The sequence below is a fragment of the Leucopleurus acutus genome, assembly GCF_964270905.1.
Source record: "Leucopleurus acutus genome assembly, chromosome: 1".
NCBI classification, from domain to species: domain Eukaryota; kingdom Metazoa; phylum Chordata; class Mammalia; order Artiodactyla; family Delphinidae; genus Leucopleurus; species Leucopleurus acutus.
Window position 1 is genome coordinate 198,646,224 of NC_139142.1, and position 21,599 is coordinate 198,667,822.

The 21,599-nt window shown below is 43.6% G+C and overlaps 1 protein-coding gene and 1 long non-coding RNA gene across 2 annotated transcripts in view; one reads left to right on the top strand and one right to left on the bottom strand.

Moving 5' to 3' along the window:
- Nucleotides 1-21,599, bottom strand: part of CUBN (cubilin) — a 262,964-nt gene that overhangs the window by 165,915 nt on the left and 75,450 nt on the right. The window contains exon 28 of the mRNA XM_082845199.1: nucleotides 10,923-11,073. Coding sequence (XP_082701325.1) covers nucleotides 10,923-11,073 — 151 coding nt within the window. The remainder of the gene's footprint in view (nucleotides 1-10,922; nucleotides 11,074-21,599) is intronic.
- On the top strand, nucleotides 16,363-18,656 carry LOC309965623. Its single transcript, XR_014326401.1, has 3 exons — nucleotides 16,363-16,446; nucleotides 17,663-17,715; nucleotides 18,586-18,656. It is a non-coding gene; the product is annotated as an uncharacterized lncRNA (long non-coding RNA).

Consider the following 21,599-nt stretch of genomic DNA (forward strand, 5'->3'; position numbering starts at 1 on the left):
TCCCAGTAGAAATTCTTTGCTTACAATTCAGGAGAAATCAATCAATCATTCTCTCTCTCTTATACATTTTTGTAATTATTGAAGGTTTCTGAACAAAATATATAAAAACATCTTCCAAGGAAATGAAATGAGACCAAGGCAGCTGGACTAATTTCCCCTAAAGTAAGTAGTCATGCATAAGACTACCAAGAGCTACTTCATGAAATCCCCCAAACAGGCAAAGACAGAGGAAACATGTTCTCTTTATGTGATTTCCAAGTTCAACACTCATACTAAGTATTCATTCAAATCCAGCTTTGTTTCTATTTACTTCATTAATTTTTTGGGCATGCTGCACAGCTTGTGGGATCTTAGTTCCCCGACCAGGGATTGAACCCGGGCCCTTGGCAGTAAAAGGGCCGAGTTCTAACCACTGGACTGTCAGGGAAGTCCCTCTTTCCATTTAATTATTTTGGTACACAGTGTGTTTGCAGGGAGAGAAGCTCACCGCCTCGCCACAGGGCTCTGCGTCACCCGCCCTCACCCACCCCCATTCCTCCTCTCACCTCCCCCAACCCCCAGCCTTTCTTCCACAGCAAGGTTGCCCCTGATGGACCAATGGACAAGTGTAGGCAGCGCCATGCCAACGGTCGTGGTGTCCTCTGACCCTCCAAGCTCTGTCCGAGCCTGAGCCATGAGACGATGTTCTGTGATGACAATAGGAAGGGTGCTGGTCCCTCACAGGACACGTGCCTCAGGCGTCCAGTCAGCCCACGTCCCCTCTGACTGGGGTCCTGAATTAACCAAACCCTCAAGCGCTCCACCCTCGTCCAACCAATCTATTATGGGGTAGCTATCCTTCGCTTTAATAGCAGTTCTCTTGTAAGCTCTTTTGCATAACTAAGCCATGGTAACAGATTAGATGATCTCTGTGGTCTATCCCAGCTCAAACTGTATGATTACAGCAACCATATGTAGCCACTCCAGAGAAAGAACACTTTACGAATGAGGAATAAAGCAGATACTGTGTTGAAGGACAGACAAGCAAACTCAGCTATTTTGAACTAGTTGTTGGCTAAGTACTGCGCTTCACCCCCATCATTGCTATGGAAGAAGGAGCTGTGCAATTCAGCGGGGAGACCTTGAACTGGAACATTATTTACTTGGGAAAGACAGCACACGTTCTTTCAAAAACAGCCATTATCCTCAGTGGGAATTTAGCTGCAAAATTACCTGCTATAAGCTCTGACCTTCTCTGCGTTGCAATATCATCTCATCTTTTTTGCAGTGAAAAGCTGTGGGGAAAATCATTTGCTTATAGGCAGAGCGCAGCTGTGTAAACACTTGGGAGTTCGACACCACACACTTGGTTGTGTGTCCTCATTCCCTCTTTGAGTTTGGGGAAGTTACTTGACTTCTCTGACTCCTCCCTCAGTTTTCTTACCCATAATATGTGGACGATGATGCTGATTTCAGAGTGTTATTAGGAGAAGACAAGAGATCGTGTTTTTAAAATGCTGGCCAAAGGCCCAGCACATGGTAGAAAGATAACACCAACTTTTCAAAAATTATAATATCAACATTTTAAATAATTACTTGGTCCAGTAGTAATAAATGAGGTGTCAATTAAGTCAGTGCACCAAGCATTTAAATCATATTTTCGTTCGCTCTTAACATGGTCACATGGTTTTATTTTTATCACCATTAACGTCTTAAAATAAATGTAAAATTACATTTAGGTAGTATTGATAAACCTGTATTATTTAGCCTACGAGTCGTCTGAAAGTATAATTAGAAGGAGAAAAAAATCAGGGATAAGGTATATCAATGTCATCACTTATACAGAGAACACAGAATTAGGTTAAATTAGGTTAGGTTAAATTAGGTTAAATTACTAGAATGTAATTACTATCTTATACCAGAGATTCATTCTTGGTTTTGTGAGTCAAGGCCACGGAAGGCTGGCTTTAGTTTCTCTGAATATCCAGCGGCATATACAAAAAAACAAGTCCTCGGATACATAATGTCAGAGATAAGTACGGCATTATTTAAGTAAATGCTCAAAAAGAGAAATCTCTGGGGACAAAAATTATGTTCCACACAGAACATCGTGTTTATTCTGTGTTGGTTTAGTCATTTGGGGCTAAATTTGAAACTGTGGAAAAAAGTGCGTGGTTTCTTTTTGCACTTTGTACAGAAAAGTGTGGAATCCCCTGGAAAGTATGTGCAGTATCTATCAGGGGTGTTGTTGCTAAGGAACCAGAACACAAACAGAAGGCTCGAGAAAGCCCTTCTTTTTGGCCCAAGTCTCAAGGACTATTACAAATTGTGCAATATATGATTTGGGAAGGTCATGGTTGTTTGAGGGTTACTTTTTTCTTTTCATAACTGTTTGAAAGAGGAGCAATGGAAATAGAGCTCAACCTCTGCAAACGGTAGTGACGTGGGAATTGGGATGCCAGACTCCTAAAAGGTTGCCACTGGATACGAGACTCAGAGCCAACATTACATGAAGGTCAACTCTGTGTGTGTGTATTTTCCTTTGTCGTCAAGGAGGCAAATAATGTCAGAGTTTAGCTTTTCCGCTCATAGTGAAATGTCTGCCTAGGTTTAATGCTGCCTCTGGTTACTAGGACCTTGCTGGAAAAATTGTGAAACCAAGGCGAAAAGAACTGCAGGATTTTCTTAGTAAGTGATCATCCCACTTTTACAAATTTATAAACAGATTTTTTTTTTACATTAGCATCATCCATTAAGAACTTTTTTCCAATAAAGATGTTAAGTGAGAACTCGCCATAAATAAAAATCAGACACAGTATCATAATACAGCAATCTGTGCTTTGGTTCTCCACGAAGACTGTACCCGCTTTCGGTCTCCAGGCTTAAACGTTCTCTAAGAGTAACACAAAGGTGAAAGTCCAAAATATCAAATAGGCTGAAGTGGCCAGAATAAATAGGACGGGATAGAGCATGTATACATGTGAGAGAAAGCCTAATTAGCAGTTAGGGAAGTAACTTTTAAATTAGACAGAACTAATGTTTCTTAAAAGCTTCTCTTTTACTGAAATTTTGACCCACACTGAACAAGATTTCTTTATCTCATATCACACAACATCATAAAACAATCACAGGGGTCTATGTTTTCCCCCATCTGTCTTTACCAAGAGCCTGCTTACAGATTTACTGAACAAAGGGCACATTCTTGATCGCAGCTGCAGTTGCCTTAGAGGCAGAGTGGGAGAGGTGTTTTACCACTTCCTTCTCTGTGACCTTCTATCACTGCCCAGCAGGAAGTGACACTAGGAGAGAGAAAGGTCTCTGCCTGAGATTGAGGACCAGACTGCGTGATTCACACCCTGGCCTCATGAGCCTGCCGCAGAGTCTCTGCTGACCACAATTCAAAAGCCACTTTCCTGGGGCTTCCCTGGTGGCGCAGTGGTTGAGAGTCCACCTGCCGATGTAGGGGACGCGGGTTCGTGCCCCGGTCCGGGAAGATCCCACATGCCGCGGAGCGGCTGGGCCCGTGGGCCATGGCCGCTGAGCATGCGCGTCCGGAGCCTGTGCTCCGCAACGGGAGAGGCCACAGCAGTGAGAGGCCCACGTACCGCAAAAAAAAAAAAAAAAAAAAAAAAGAATCACTTTCCTGGCGAGCGCCTCCAGGTTCCTGTGAATGTTTGCATGGTGAGGAGCAGGGCTCGGGACAGACACGGGAAATAACATCCAAGTTCTCGCGATGGCTCCCATCAACGGGTCTTCGACAACTTGTCCTGCCTCACCTTCTATCCTCCTTTTAGCTCCGTATTTCTCAATCGTGTTCATTATCGCCCTTCTAAGGAGGCTTTTTGGATATTTTTTCCCGATGGCTCAAATAATTTAATATCACAGATATAATAGATATCTGCTGTGTACTCTATGTATGAGCGCTTTATACATGAAGCATAAAGTATTTTCACCCTCCCAGGAAGCAATTCTCACCCCCTTGGTGTGGGCGCTGGGAGCGTGTGCTTTAGCCGAAACACTTACCGGTTGAGAACCTTCGCCATAATCAACCCAGGCCTCCCTGCTTCTGCTAGAAATGCCTCCCCCTCCCAGAGATTTGACGGATCCTTGTTTATTCGTTAGAACTCGGCTCAAGTGTCCAATCGGCCTGGAGGGCCTCTCAAAGTCCCTGCGGCCAGCCTAGGTCTCCTCCCCGGCCCCCCAGCGTCACGGATCACGGATTCTGCCCTTGCTTTGTCTGTCTCCGCTACTACTGACCAACTCCCTGAAGTCAAGGATGCTGTCTCCTTCTTCTCTGTTATGGGCTGAATTGTGTCTCCCCCCAAAATTAACACACTGAAGCCCTAACCTCCAGTACCTCAGAATGTGACTGCGTTCGGACATTGGGCTACTACGGCAGTGATGAAGCCAGAATAAGGCTCCTAGAATGGACCCTAGTCCAATCCGACTGGCCTCCTTATATGAATAGCAAATTTGGACACACAGAGCCATCAGTAGGTTCACACAGACAAAGCCACGTAAGGACACAGCGAGAAGGCTGCAGTCTGCAAGCCAAACAGAGGGGCCTCAGGAGAAACCAAACCTGCTGACACCTGATCTTGGACTTCCAGCCTCCAGAACTGTGAGAAATTAACTTCTGATGTTTAAGCTACTCAAGCTGGTATTCTGTTATGGCAGCCTGAGAAAACAAATACATTCTCTACATTTTATAAACGCCAAGCCCAGAACCCGGTCATGAATAAATATATTCTGGTTGGTTGGCTGAATGAATGACTGAATGAAAACATGTCCTCAGTACATATCACAGAGGCCCCAAGTAATCACTAACACAAGATGCAGAACCACAAACTGTTCTTTGAATTACAAAAGATAAAACCTTTGTCCTCAAAGGGTGAGCCTCCCAGAAACCCCAGCACAGATACTCTAAATCACAAAAGGAATAAAAAACGACAAATTAGATGGAATTCCCCTGAAAGACCAACAATAGCAAAGACTACTGAAATGCCCATGTGAGGAGGGAAAGAACTGAGGGAAGGTTTACGAGAAATGTTGCTGACCTCAAGGAGGTTCTTTGCCAGGGCTCTCAAAATGCATCTTTTAGAAGCGCTTTGATACCGTGCTGCGTCTCCACAGGTGGTCAAGAAAGCGCTGGCTCATGTTCAAACCAAGCCAGCCATGCAGGATCCGGATACAGTTTTTATAAACCCCGAGCTGATCTCTGAAAAACCCTCAAGGCTTGAGAAATCTCGTTAATAGCTGAAAAGATGAGAAAATGGAACCAGCCCCCATTCAAGAGGCTGATGTCATCTATCTCCCCAGAGAAAAGGCCACTCTCTCCTTTGTGAAAGCCCAGGGTGACATCACCCCCTGATCCATGCACTTCGCCCTTCCTCTGCTGTTCCCAGTTCAGGGGTTTTCTCCCTTTGCAAATGTCACCCTTTCACTCACAAAGCTCCTTGACCTTGCTTTTTGCCGGATTCCACTGCCAAGTGAAAGAGGGCCCCTGGGAGGCGTGATCAGAAGAGGCGAGGGCTTTGTGCAGCTGGCCGGGAGGCCCTATTCACGCAGCTCGCAGAAAGTTCTATATTCCCTTCAGCAACCCAGATGCAGGTCCCCGAGGCCAGGCCAAATTCAGCCCCCAGACAATGCTGTCAGCGCTGAATACCGCACACCGTTTAGCCAGACAGGGCAACTGTGGCCATTTCTTCCTTTGCAGAGTGGGATTCTCTTTGATGCTTCGCATAAAGGCGACGCAGTGTGGTTAATCTCACACCCGCAACACAACTCTAAAGAAGTACCCACAAAGAAAGCCCGACTGTAGGTCCATTTTCTCAAAGCAAATAGAAGATCTGTGTGGGCGACAGAGAGGCACGTTTTGTGAGCGGGTTTATTTATTAATTGGCCTCACGAATGAAGCACATGGGGAGTCCTCCTCGGCAGCAACGGTCAGGAAATGATGCCACTGCAGACTCTGAACTTGCAACGAAGAGGGTTTTGGACTTCTCACTGCATAGTATGGAAGAGACTGGGAGGGGAAAGAGGGTCTGAAAGGAGATTTGATTCTAGTGAAAAGAGGCTCAGAGTTTAAAGGCACTTTCTCTGGCCCGTGCGGAAGAGCAGCTTCCCGGCCAGTGTCAGCCTGGGTGTCCCGGCCCAGCGCTGGAGCCTGACTCTGAGATGCGGATCTGAAGAGGCTGCGCTCAGACGACGTTTCTGAATTACCTACACAGACACACATGCGTGTGCACGCAGGCACATTCAGGAATATTTCTCTTTAATTTAAAATTGAGACTAATTTTTAAGTGTATTCTGGACCTTGTATCTGTTTAATATTTAGTTATGAATATTATTATGAATATTACTTATTGAATATTTTGTATTCAGATCCCACAACATGCCACGTTGCTTCAGTGCTTCCAGATGCTACTCAAAACTCATTTCTCTGTAAGTCAAAGACAAATGTTGTGTAACATTGCTTATACGTGGAATCTAAAAAACACAACAAATTAGTGACTATAACCAAAAAAGAACAGATTCACAGATAGAGAGAACTAACTACCGGTTACCAGTGGGGAGTGGGGAGGGGCAGTATAGGGGTGGGAGTGGAAGGTACAAACTATTGGGTGTAGGACAGGCTCAAGGATGTGTTGTACAACACGGGGAAGACAGCCAATATTTTGTAATAACTGTACATGGAGAGTAAACTTTAAAATTGTATAAAAATAAATTTTTAAATGACAAGAAAAAAAAGGAACTGAAAACCAACATTTTATTTCAAGTAAACATGTTTTTTTGGTATGCACATGTGATACTTCAAGGTCATAAATGCTTCAAAGCTCAACGTCCAGATAATCTCCCAAATAAAGATGCATAAAAAGAAGAAAAAACTTATAGTTCTCTGAAATTTGAAGGGTTTACGGGAAAGAGAGGGTATGAGCCCGTCCCTGCCCGAGCCCCTAACAGTGAGGGACCCAAAGGCCACTGCTTCGCTCTCCGGACCCTCCTGCTGGATCTGTGACACTGGACTCCAGCCGCCCTGGCCGTGTGGATCCCCACGCGCACCATGCCCCCTCCCACCACAGGGTCTTTCTTCTACGAGGAACCCTTTTCCTTCTCCTATTTGCCTCCTTAGCTCCTGCTTATTCTTAGATTTTAGTTCAAAAGTTGCACCCTCATGCAGGACTGCCCTGGCCTCCTGTGCAGGTTGAACCCCCTTTTGTATGCTCCTGTGGCATCATCACACCACTAATTTCATGTCTATTTATGTGCCCCTTGGCTGGATGGCTCCTTCCCCCAGTCGCCTGTGAGCTCCCAGAGTGTAGGAACCAGGCCTGGGGCAGGAGTCACACACTAACAGTTCCTTAGTATCTCTGGAAGGAACACAGGGATGACTAGAAATCAGATTTATGTCTTCAGGTTACCAACAACAGGTGAGAAGTGAGGGAACCTCTTCCGTTGGAGGCCTCCTCCCTGACCCTTCTCTTTTCTGTCGGCCCCTCTTCTCGGCTGTCTCAAGTTACAGACGTAGTTCAGATGCTGAGTATAAACTCAGCATTGCGTAGCTATAGTATATGACAGTTAATTTTGCACAGATCTAGACCACTAACAGTCTCCTTCCAGAAGGTTCTTCCCAAGCATAATTTACATCTAGTGGCACAGAGTTAAAAAAAAATTTATTCAGTTCTGGTCCTATCTGGCAAAATTTTGTTGCACAACTCTGGTTCCAAGCTTAGCAAGTTTTCAGCAATTGGGAGTAAGTTTTGAAACAGTAAACAGGTTACGAGAATAGACAGAGGATGTCTTTGACTCTCCCAAATGAAGACAGATTCCAAATGGGACTGGAAGAAAAAAATTTTCCCAACCAAAACTCAAAGCCGTGCCTAGTGTGTTGGCTGGAGAAACCCAGTCGTCCAGGGTAGCCAATAATGACCATGAAGTCCTTAGTGTGGCCTTGGACTAGTACGGCTACAACGGCCCAGAGGGGAGAGGAAGCAGCGCACTGAGGAGAAAGATATCACCAGCAAAATAAATCGCTTCTCCTAAAATGCTCCGTCCTAGCGGCATGGCAGAATTACTTAGGGAGCTTTTCAAAATTAGCAGTAGTCAAGGTCCCACCGCAGACCAACGGAATCCTATCTCCTGGGTTGGAACCCAGGCACCGGTACTTGTGAAAACTCCCAGGCAATTCCTGCGTGTATCTCGGGCTGAGGACCGTGCCCCTAGGCCCCGAGCCTCGGTCTCCTGGTTGGCATTTCTTACTTTCCACTCTGTGGCTCAGTGTCAGTAGGATAAGGGCTGGGGCCCCAGAGAGAAAGAACCTCACCGCTTCAGAGTTTAGAGAAGAGAAAGCTCTCCGAGTGTGGTCTACAGAGACCCGCCAACGGCATCACCTGGGAGCTTTTCAGAAATGCAGATCCATGGGCCTTACCTTAGCCCTCACATCAGGATCTGCATCCTAACAAGATCCCCAGTGACGCATATCCACGTGGAAGCTTGAGAAACACGGTTCTGGAAAATACCCTTTGCCCTTCAGAATCTGGGCCATGTCCCAAGATTTTCCTGTTTCTTCTAGGTCTTTCCACACTGTCTCCAGTTCCCTCAGAGTCAGGCTATTTCTGAATCACACAATACCAGAGACGGGCTGTATTACAGAGACGACTCAATCCAGCTCCTTCATTTCATAGATCAATAAATTGACATTCCAAGGTTAAATCTACCTATTTGATGAAAAGGACAATCCCGAACTTCCACAAGCTTAATTATCAAAGCTCGTGCACTTTGGGAATTTATAATCTGTATTTCAAGTTATAAGTAGCTGTGGATTACCACTGAATATTTTTAAATACTGAAAAACCCTATACGTATATTTTAACGAAATATACTCAGGCTCCAGTTCATAATAATAGAACGTCGCACATTCTCAAGTGTATGATAGGGTTCTTCAGTTGTGTAAAGTGCTGCAATGCATATAATACCTGTACCATGACGTTAAAAACCCTCAACACACATTCACGTATGCTCACCCTGGGCTCGTCCCTGATTGTGACAGCAGGACCACCGTTCAGAATGCCTGTGTGTGATTCCAGGTGTAACACGGCAACTCCGCTCCTCTTTCAAGCTGACTGATTCATAGTAGTGAGCCCTAAGCTCCTGGCCTAGAACTGCTTGTGCAATATTCACGAGGACTATACTTTTCAGGTCTCGATCACTCTAGGAGAGTGGTCCTCAACTGTACTCGCCAGGGAGACTAGTTAAGACACAGATTATTGGGCTTCCCTTCAGAGTTTGCCATTCCATAGTTCTGGGATGGGGCCTGAGAATTTGCATTTCTCACAAATTCTACTGCTGCTTTGGGGGACCAGGGTTTGAGAAGCACTGCCTGCGGTTCTCTGCCTTTCGACTGGCCCACATGAAGTCAGTCTAGAAGTTTCAGAACTTGCGCTTAAAACGAATTTTCATCCTCAGAGGAGTGGTGATCCCTACCTGTTTTTGGAACCACCAGGTCGTAGGCAGGCTTTCATCTGCCCCTACTCGTTTGGCAGATGTGACCCCTGTCCTTGGCTTACGGCATCACTGGCTCAAGCTTTCTGCTCGGGTCCCCCTCACAGCCCAGTCCTCTCCCTCCCCCTTCTCTCTCTGATCGACCCTCCTTCCTTCCCTTCTATCCCCGTCACTCCTTCTCTGCTCAGTGTCAGGGTGAGTCTTAAATCTCATTCTGTTCCACTCCCCCGAGAGACTCCATCGCACCCTGTGACCTGCTTGCCACACCCAGGCACAGGCCTTCACCCCTAGAAACTTCCTTCTGCTTCCTCCTTTCTCGTAAGCAATTTACGGCTGCACCTCCTGAAGCAGTTACCCAAATCCTGTCCACGTGGACTTCACTTCTGGTCTTAACTCTGGTCTTAACAGGATTCAACTCTCCAAGGGCCACCAACGTCTGAGAAAACTTTCTGAGGCTGGGCACTAGATTACCACGCAGGTTCTGAGGCAGGAGATAGATGGGCCCCAGGCTGAGCAGCTGGAAGCTGTCCCTTGTGGACAGACGCTCCATGATAAAGAGAATGGAAGGAGCAAGGAGGAGCTGAGCCCTGCTTGGAGAGAAGATAGAGAGACCATATATTCCCCATTCTTTTTTTTTTGCGGTACGCGGGCCTCTCACTGCTGCGGCCTCTCCCGTTGCGGAGCACAGGCTCCGGCCGCGCAGGCTCAGCGGCCATGGCTCACGGGCCCAGCCGCTCCGCGGCATGTGGGATCCTCCCGGACCGGGTCACGAACCCGTGTCCCCTGCATCGGCAGGCGGACTCTCAACCACTGCGCCACCAGGGAAGCCCTATTTCCCATTCTTGAGGTCAAGGAGACCTCGCAAACTACACATGCACAGAAAGGGTCCTCAGGACTCGGAGAAGGGAGGGGGCGCCAGACCATAATATGTTCAGACCATAATATGTCAACTTCCCAGAGACCCTTGAGCTGAAATCCACCTTTGCTAAGAAGTGCAGGCGCACACAGGGGAGGGCCCCGAGTCAGACCAAATACGGACTCAGAGCCAGACAGAGCAAGATGATTGGCCAGAGGAGACCCGGAAGAACTGCCCCATATAAGTGATTTAAACGACCCCAGAGGCACAGCTCTGTCTCTCAACCTAAGCCCACCCGTGCTTTCTCCACACGTATTCCTCTCCTAATAAACACTTTACCTGCTTCACTGTTTTCCACCTCTTTGTTAAAATTCTTTTTACAAAGCAGACGAGAGCCGGGGCAGCCCCGCGGCCTGGGTTCGATCCCTAGTCGAGGAACTGAGATCCCGCTTCAAGTTGCCACAGCCACCGAAGATCAGTTCCACTATTCGTGAATGGTACTGTTTCCAAATATAGAATTGCAAAGGGAACGGTTCTTGGTGAAATAGCAACTACCAAATACAACTGAGATCAGCAGAGGGCTTACCTTGGACGAACCACTGCATCTGGAATCCTTTCTCATGGTAACCGACCCCGTCGGTATAAAACAGCACTTGAAGCTTGGAGCCCGTGGTGCTCCCTGAAGGTGGAATGTCTGCTCCACAATAGCGCCCCATGCGCCGTGGGCCATCATACAGCTGCAATCAGAGAGAGACCTCCCAGTGTGAAAACCTACAAGGCTTGTCAGATGGAAAAAGCAAAGTCCACTGGTGCAGCAAAAGCTGTTCCTTGCTTCAAAAGTTACGGGTAAATCTACTGAGGTGGGTTGAGTGCAGGAATTAAAAATAGATAATTATATACAGAGAGGTCCCTCCAAATTACTGGTTGGCCAAAAAGTTCACTTTGGCCAACCCAATATAATCCAGGCACAGAAGAAGGAAATGCTGGGCCAGGGGAGATGGGTTCACATATGAATCACACGTGAGAGATGTTCAGTGAATAACAGTATTGTAACTGTAAGCTATAAATTTTTAAAATAAATACTATCTATAAACAATTAGACATTTTGGAAAACTCTGAAAGGAAGATACAAAAATTAATCCCACTGAAGAGAACCACAGTTAATATTTTGTTAATACCAGAAGCTTCTCTTACCAACATTTTTTTCATTTGTTTGTATACGTACATATACACATATGTGTGCAGGGGAATATGTGTGTGTATCAAGTTGGGCTACACATTTAATGGTGTTCCCTGCTTTTCACTAAATAGTCTATGTAAACATTTTTAATAGTGGCACAAAATACTACGAATATGCTGTATTTACATTATAATTCTACTGTTGTTCACTTAGGATATTTCCAGTCTGGGGGCCAATAAATATAAGTCTTTGCCTGATAGTTTAAATTTCTCTTAGGAAAGATTCCTATAAAGGGAATGAATTAAAGACCATGACCTTTCATGGCTCTGGATATATATTTTTAAACTTCTTACCAGAAAGTTTATACCAATTTATTCTCCCACCAGCAGTTTATGGAAATATTTTATGACTGCCATTATTTTAAAAACTGGGGCTAATAGTGAAAATTTGTTTTCTTTTTGTAATTGTCTTAAGTTGTTACTTTGGGGTTGAAGTTTCTTTCATGTTTACTGGGCATTTCTTTTTCTTTTCTTGCAACTTTTCTGCTGAGGTCTTTGCCCATTTCCCCACTGAGGTACTTATACATCCTCTTGGGTACCTTTTATCTGCCTAATTTCATCAGATACATATCTCCAAACTAAAAAAATAAACACCTTTGCCATATCTCTTCAATTGGTAAAAATAATGATAATCCAAAAAGATTGGCTTCCTCATGACTCAGGCCACTACATTTTCTTTTAATCTCCAAATGTCCACATGAAATGCTTTGTTCCAGTTACCCTTGGGATGAGCTGCCCATTATAAAAAAAATGGAAAATGTCTGATCATGCACTTCCTTTATTATTCACTTGGAGAGTACACACGTGTGAGTGTATGTGCTTGTGTGTGTCTGTATGTAAATGTATCATCTGGATTCAGTAAATTCCACACTGACCAAATTATTTTTATTTATTGAAATGTTATCATAGAAAATACTGTTTGAAGCATGTTGATTTGAGCATGGAAAGCTTCTTAATCAGATTCTACAAAGCCCCTCCACGGACCCTTCCCTAATCCCTGTAGCCGGTCATAAATTAGTTTTCCTTTGAAACCCCTCAGCTTTTCATTTGTGCTTCTTTGTGGAAATGGGCACATTCTGGAGATAGGCATGTGTGTCTCTCTCCCCTACTGATTAGGAGTTTCCTTAGAGCCCAGACTACCTCTTACATCCCCTCACAGCCTAGCACAGGGCTTTGTCCAGGGCAGGTTCCCAATACAACAGCTTCAGAGAAGGAACACAGCCATCTCCCCGACAGCTGCATTGATTTTAATGGCACTTAATCTGCATTGTTACTTTAACGCTGCACAGTTAGATACATGTTAGGGTCTTACAGTCCTAAACTTCAGCATGCTCCTTTCAGGCAGCAAAAGGTCTGCGTCCTTTGTGGCCACTCTGCAGAAGGGCCTTGTTCAAGGTCATAATAAAAATCGCAGATTTCTAAATTTGGGTCGTCTCACTGAGTTCTCAAAACGGGCAGCAGATCGGCCGTACATTTCTGTGCGACGCAGGGAAGGTCAGTTGAGATTTAAAAAGAGAAACTCAGAAGTCCATTATATCACTCACTCTTAAGTACTAAACTTAAGCATTTTATGCAAATGATAAAGATGAGGTTTAGTTTTCAGACCTGTCCCTGCAGCTTCCTTTTAATTTTTTAAATACTGCTGCTTTGGATATATGTATTTATTATCAAACTTCTAATACTGTAGGTGGTTGACAGAAGACATGAAGGGGGAGCAAAAATGAGAGAAAGAATAAAGCCACATAAAAAGAAGAGGAAACAAAAACAGCCCTCCACGTCCGGTCTCCAGACCCACCACCCACTGCAGGAGGTAGAGGGGGAAGAAGGTCTGTACGGTAACCTGTTTATTCCTAAACTATTGCTTCACTGCAGGGTATTTATTTCAGCCACAGAGTTTCTATTAAACCTAGGGTATGAATTCCAATTCAAGACTAATTAGTACAAAAATAAACATACTGTTCTCACGCCAAAGCATAATAAACAAGAAAACGCTCTACTGGTTTCCACTCCAAAAGGCTCATTCTAAACTTTGGATTGTACTGCAGTGACCAAAACTTTAATTACTTCATCTTTATCCAACAAAACATGAGGTAAGATCTCTCTAGAACTGTAATTGCCTTAAGCTTCGTGGATCTTCTGAAAAACTAGGTGGCAACACTTTGAGGAGCCCTAGTTTAGATGCTGTGCACGGTCATAAAGAGTACAGTGCTCTTGCCTCCCAGCTCGGTAAGGTTAAGAAACGTGACACTTTCACATGACTTGCAGGGGATGTTTTTTTCTTCCTTCCGGATGGAGTTACTTCATTGAAGGAGAGCCCCTGATCCCAGTGGCTCTTAAATAACACACTGTGAATGGAATGGGGGTTGGGGGCAAAGGGAGTGGGTCTGGGGGGAACAGTGGTGAATAACAAGTAGTTTCTTTTTGCCTTTGGAGGGAAGAGAATGATACGTTGAAATAAACATCAAATAGACGTTGATGAAAATACTTACATATAATGTCAAATAAATTAATGACTTAATTAGTGTAGAAAAATACCTCTCTAGAAGAAAAAATCCCACACCCCTAATTTTATGTCTTTCTAACATTTACACTTAATTAAATCACGGGTTTTTGTTTATACTCACACAGATGGCTAACCTCACCTCAACAATTCATTCCCTCGTTAAATTTACCACCCAAAAAGGAACAGTCATTTTTCAAAGTACACAAATACCGGTTACCGTGGAAACCAGTGGGTGCCTGCTGTTCCTGATTCTGTTTTCAGAGCAGAATGTTAACCACAGGCCATCCCAGCTGTGACTCACTGGGACTCCTGGCCAGCATGTGGCTTGGTTCCGCTAAGGGTACCATTCCCGGCTTTTAGAAAGCCCCAAGATTTACCCCATCTGAACAGTATTTGAGGCCTTGAGCCCATAGGAAGGGGACTAGCAGAAATTAAGAAGTGAAAGACTGAGATTCTTACTTTGAATATGAAGATCGAATTTGTATAACTGTGTCTAGAGGTTTGGTTTTTTTTTTTAATAATTGAAATGCTGTTTACATTTTCAAGTTGCCATTTAATGTATCTTCAGATGTGGATATGTATATGTACAAAACCTGCTGTGTAGAATCTTTTCAGTTATCCTCTTCAGGAGAAGATTCGTTTAGGGTTTTTGTGTTTTAGATCTTCCAACCCCGCGCCACCCTGAAACATCTCAACCACTCTTACAACACTCGGAGAGGAAGGAAATCTCTTGCGGAAGTCTCGCTTGCCAATTTCTATCTACTTCCTTTGCATGGGTTTGATAATTCGGTGCATGCAGAGTTGATGAGACCATTAGAGATTTCTGACTACAGTTGCAACGTGAAATGATCCGTGGGCTCCTAAATAGTACAGACCCACGCATACAAAATGGAAGACAGAAAACCAAAGACATATCACTGACAGAATGAGATTTTTTTAAGATTAAGGTTTTTGTAGGTACTTTACGAATCACTGGAACTCAAGTCTGGAGAAACCCAGGGTCAGCTAATGTGTAACCTGTTCCCTCAGCAAGAATCAACTTTATGAACTGCAAGAACTCTCAGAACAGAAGTGTGCTTTTCAAGGGCCTCTTTGTTGCTAAATGGTTTTATGATTTTGAAAATTTGTGATCCTAATGAATGAAATTATAACTGTCTCCTATCTCAGTTTGGGATGTATAGATAGACTTCTTTTCTAAACCCACTTTAGAATCACAGTAACAACTAAAACTTAGCCCTTTCTATTTTAGATCAGCATCGAATTCACACTTTTTCTAACTACTGTTTTTCCTATTTACTTGAAATTTTTCTGGAAGAAAAACATTTTTATAGTGGAGGTTTAATCGTAAGAATTAAATATAGTCCATATAAAGAAATTAAATCAAGAGTTTCTTTGAGATCGTATCATTAAAATATGGAGAAACTTCTAGAAAAAAATTTTGGTCCAGTTCCTATAACAAATCTTTAAAAACCCCAAAAGAACTTTATCCTTTAGAGTTTAATATGTAATTGAAATAATTCATCTGCCGTGAGGGAGAATTCTAGGCATAGTAGAGAATCCCTGATAGTTTTACAGAGCAAAACTTCTGGTCAATGTAAAGAAGATAGTTACATTTCTGAGAACTATACTCAGTGAGTTCACAGAGTGGCTTTTTGAAGGCAATGTCACTAGTAGAAGATTATATTTCAACTGAGAGCCGGACAGTAATTTTACTGTAGGAACACACTAGAGTATATTCAATGTGGTCAGTGTCAGGCTCTAGATTCAAAGTCCAGTCTAGCACTAAAATTTGCTTAGAATATAATCTTGTGAAAATTACTTAACCTCCGTAAGCTAAGATTTCTTTGTAAACTTGGCATCTTAATGGTACTTATCTCATAGGGTTGTTGTGCTTAAGCAAATGAGACAAACCAGGTAATAGGTTGAGGATGAGTCCTGGCATATGGAAAGTACCCCAAATGTTATTCTAACTCTTGGTCAGAGGCAAAGGGAACCAACCTTGTTTCTAAAGAAACCATAACAGAAATAGTTTTGAGAGAAAAAATATGATGGGTAGGTAGAAAGAACTTGAACTGACTCACATAAAATATTTCTCAGAAATCATCCCGGCAGACCAGACGGGGAAGCAACAAATCAATGAATCACTTGCGAGGAGATGGATGGCCGTCAGGGGCAGCGTGTTGCTATGACGACCTGGTTTTGTGTGTGGGGTGCAGAGCCCAGTGCAGATCATACAGTGGGGCAGACGGACCATGGAGTGTGTGTCTCAGTGGAGGGAGATGGTGGATCATGGCAGGGCTGGTGGCGAAGAGGACACTGGGAAATCTGTCAAGGCTGCCCTGGTGAGCGGATCAGGGAGAGACCACCGGTAAGCAAAGTGGCTCTACCTGTGTTTTTTCCTGTTGCAGCCTCCTCTCCCCTTTCCGTCCGGCCAGCTGCAGCTCTGGCTGCTTGGCCCCTGGAACTCCAGAGGAGTGGGAACTGGTGAATTCTTGGAGCACCTCTTCCGATTTTCCCCACCCAAAAAACAAGTGTACCAGGAACTATGGGAACCGCTTTATCAGAACAGCTGTTGAGAACATTGTTATTCAATGTTTACAAACAAATCTCCTGGATAAACTTGGAGCTTTCAGAGTTTACCTTAAATTTGAAGGGCTTTGAAATGTTCCTGTAACAATAGGAGAAATTGCCAAGCAAGATTCATCAGGTAGGGTAAAAGGCTCCCACTGTGGGTGAGAAGAGCTTCGGGGTAAAAAAGGAATCCAATTGTGGAGGTAAACTAGGCAAAGGTTTAAAGGAAAGCACATCAGCAGAGCGTGGTAGGCTCTAGAGGGCGCCGTGATGGCCCTGGAGGTGAAGCCTCCCCGTGAGACACCGGGCGCTCTCACAGTGCCCTCGGATACAGAGGCACAGGTCTCCCCCGGCCCGGGAAACGCACTGCCCTGTGCTGCAGGCTGCAGCAGGAAGCATGAGGTACCATCTAAAAGGAAACAATGACTCAGTGCTGGGCTTTGTAGGAGACAAAGAAACACCACTGAAAGACCACAAGCTGAGTTATTCTGTGTCACTCTGAATTACAGGTCTGTCTCAAACACAGACCATATAGTCTCCTTTCCCTGGGGTGGCTAGTTGCTGTCCCCTCTTAATAGCGCATTGATATTTATTTTTGCTTTCTACATATTACTTATTTTAGAAGCCACAAAGGCCGATTTGGGTTTGTTTGTTTGGTTAATCATTGTTTAATCATGGATGTATGCACAGGTTTAACTACAAAGATGTTTTATCTCAGCATTGTTTATAATAGTGGAAATGTGCAAAGATTCTATGGCTGTATTGTGATGGTGGAACATTCGATGCATTCGATGTTGCAAATGCTGTGGTGTAACAAGGAGATAAATAAGTAACAAGGAGAAACATTCGCAAGCTACTGTTACATGTAAAAAAGTCATTATAGGACAGTATGTACAAAATGATCCCCTTCAAACATTAAAATAAAATAAATATATAGGATGGAACTACAGGAAATAAGTACCACCAAATATTATCAGTAATGATGTAATTTAGGTTATTTTTATTTTATCTAGGTTTTTCTATATCTTCTAAAATGTCTGCAATGACTGTATGCCTGTGTAATCAGGTAAGTTTATTTTTAAAGCACTGTCTCTGGGGACCTACTGACATAGCAATGTAGATGTGCACTGGTAATGTTTTTCCAGTGTCAGAATTCCATACGCTTTTAGGTTCTCAGATACCCAGCTGGTCTACTAAAAATATTATATTGTCTGTCTCCATAATCATTTTTATGTGTCTCAAGATTATCCATGAAAATTAGCCCATTAAAATGTTATTATATAAAGTAATCTCCTCCAGCATTAATTTAAAACCATATTTTGTCCCCAATGCTTCCTTTTTTAATCATAACTAGGTTTTTATTATTAATTAGACTAATTCGTTATTAAAAAATCATTCTTTCAGATGTTCAGGGACTAAAAAGCTCTCACAAACATAAGTTTTGATAGTCACTGATGGACCAATAAGTGCCTAATTCCCTCCCTAGTGGGAAGTGAAATGCTTTGAAAGCCAAGCATATTCTCCCTCGTATATACATGAACATTTAATTCCATGAACCGCAGCCTTCCCTCTGCCAACTCTACCGCTAATGTGAAGCACTCAACATTTAAAAAAGATTATTCTGCCTCTTAAAAGCCTAACCATCTGCTACAGATGGACTCAGAAACAGGGAGGGACCTATAGCACAGCATGAAATCTTAGAACCTGGAGCTGGAAGGACCGAAAGCCCTGCCCTGCAGACTCTTCCCCAATTGAGGGAGGGCGGGAGAAGAAAGCCTGTTCAGTACATAAGTACATGTAAGAACTGAAGGGTGAAGATGGCATTTTTGAAAAAATTCTGAAATGTTGCAGGTGGAAATTGTTCCCATTGTAAAACATAGTCAATCAGTGTAATTAGCTGAAATCCACAACAATGACCACCAATTTCTGAATTTAGCCTTCTGCTTCGTGCCACGTGTCTGTTGGATGATGGAAGAGACCTTGCACGCACCCGATGCCTGTGGTCTGAGAAGCAGAGCTCGGTGAGGACCACCAGGAAAGGAAGTGTGGATAGAGCAATTTCAAGTTTTGAGCATCAAATGGAATTTTCACTGGCTTGCGGGTAGTGTGGAAATTATTGGTAGGTCTGATTATTATTTAACCTGATCCTGTCCTTCATGTTTGAGAGGATACTGAGAGGGGAAACACACAGTTTCTTTTGAATCTGAGAGCAAAGGCTCTCTTTTGAAGGCTGCTGTATTTGCCTCAACTACAGCAAATTAATGCAATCACATGAAAATTCTTCATTGTGAGGGATGGTGACAAGTGATCAGCATTTGCCTTTGAGGAAAGGGATTTTGATCACACTGAAATAAACATCTCTCCCTTAAATTTTCTGTAATTAAAAAAACTCGCATGTTACTTGGGCATTTTACTTGGGAGTCTTAAAATGCTTCTAAAATGCTTCTTGTTGCACTTAGTGACACTACAAAGTATCTGGCTTAATTAACCAATGGATACGCTTCATTCTAAACTCCTTGTGAATCATGATCCTGCTTCGTCCAAGGCTAGATTCATATCCGGTAGGGAGTCTTCAACTGAATCGTTTGGCACACTGTTTTCGCTTTTTACGTGTGGTTTTGAACAGCGGTTGTCCTTAGAATTGAAATAGCTTATCTGAATTCTAAGCAAAATGCCAGGCGTCCTAGAAGCGAACTTCCTCTGACAGACAGTTCCAGGAAACATGACTCATCTGCCCAGGAAGTGTGCCGTGAAAGTGCTATGATAACAGAGTCAGTGCAGATCAATGGCTGCTAAGACACCAGATCTCCTCTGCTTCTCTGCATTTCTCCAGCCAGCAAACAGGATTTTAACTACTGCACTCTTCGATTCGGATACCCAGGCCCTGTGGCTTTTGGAGGAAATCTGTGAGGCCAGGGAAAGGGAGCCCTGCTTTCAACAGGTGGGGCCAATCTACACTAATCACGCTGGGAAGGCTGTTTTGGAAATCAAATAACCCATGAAATTGTGTTTATGTTGAAGAAAATGATGAATAATATTTATTAGCACTTACTCTGTGCTGAGTATCACTCTAAGCCCTTTCCATGTTATTACCTAATAAAATTAAAATTCCTAGAGGCTTCCCTGGTGGCACAGTGGTTAAGAATCCTCCTGCCAATTCAGGGGACACGGGTTCGAGCCCTGGTCCGGGAAGATCCCACATGTGGCGGAGCAACTAAGCCCGTGCGCCACAACTACTGAGCCTGTGCTCTAGAGCCCGTGCGCCACAGCTACTGAGCCCGTGCGCCACAACTACTGAGCCTGCGCTCTAGAGCCTGTGCTCCACAACAAGAGAAGCTACGGCAATGAGAAGCCCGTGCACCGCAACAAAGAGTAGCCCCCGATCGCCGCAACTAGAGAAAAGCCCATGTGCTGCAACAAAGACCCAATGCAGCCAAAAATAAAAATATATAAATAAATTTACTTTTTTAAATAATAAAATAAAATTCCTAGCAGCTCTATAATGCAGATAACACTTTTATCCCCATTTTAGAATTCTGGAAACAGGTATAGAGAGGTAATTCAGCATTTTGAAAGGCATCAACAACTCGAGAAGAACTGTTCTTGTTTCCTTCCTTGGTAATTATTTTTTTAAAAAAAGAATTGTTAAATTCAAAAATACAGCAAAGTCCTTATTCTCTGTGATAACAGAGAGTAACACAAATAATTTTTTAAGTAACAGTGATAATACCCAAAACTCCTGTTATTCAATGGAATCAACATTTTCTTCACTATATTTCTTAATAGAGCTTGGAATAAAATAAGTGGACCAAAATGTTGGCTTTATCATTTATCATTTACCCTTTGTGAGAATTATCAAATGCATTAGTGAAGCAGTCTGTAGACAGAAAGCAAGAGGAAAATTAAATGTCTTGAGAAATGAACCGTTATTTATATCTCAGCCTAAAGAACTGAACGCTCTCTATTTAGGAATTTCTTTATACCTAACTAAGGTGCTGGGGCAAATAATGACATTATGTGGGCTTCCCTGGTGGCGCAGCGGTTGAGAGTCCGCCTGCCGATGCAGGGGACGCGGGTTCGTGCCCCGGTCCGGGAAGATCCCACGTGCCGCGGAGCGGCTGGGCCCGTGAGCCATGGCCGCTGAGCCTGCACGTCCGGAGCCTGTGCTCCGCAACGGGAGAGGCCACAGCAGTGAGAGGCCCGCGTACCGCAAAAAAAAAAAAAAAAAAAAAAAAAAAAAATGTTCTTTCCACTTTAACTAGTGTCTGGTTCTGTTTACCTTTGACAGTTCCTCAAACACAACTTGCCTTAGTGAAACCTGCAGTTCCCTGACACCTTGCTCAGTTACCCTTCCCCAGGGATGCCTCCTCTGACCCACGGCGAGCCGGGTCCTCCTGCTTCGTGTCCCTAGAGCTTCCGATAATATTCCCCGATAGCACTTCACAGGGCTTGTGACTAACTTTGTATTGTGTGATAAATTAAGATCTGCCTCCTCCATGAAAACAAGAAAAACTGATGCTAGAACGGTTTTATTTCCACAGCCTATGTGTCTAAATTATACTTGAATGACTGAATGAGTGGATAAATGAATGAATGATGCGTATGTAGGATGGTAATAGCCTGAGGAAGTACTATAGCAAAAACAGAACAAAACAACTGACCCTGTCACATTGTGTTTGATTCAGCATTTCCCAAATTTATTAGAATTTAGGTCTCTTTGTTTGTAAAACATCTGTCAACACGTGTGGCAGAGAGAGCTAAGTGGTTTCCCCAAATCAACTTCCCCTTTGTCTGGCTTCCTGAATCACTACGTGGAAAGCAAAGGAATACCTACATTGGTCTCTAACATGATTGAGAAATAAACTTGTATTGTACTAAGCATCTAAGAATTTCCAAGTTCTCCATAAAACAGCTAGTATTCCTTAACTAATTACAATAGCCTGTGGGTCT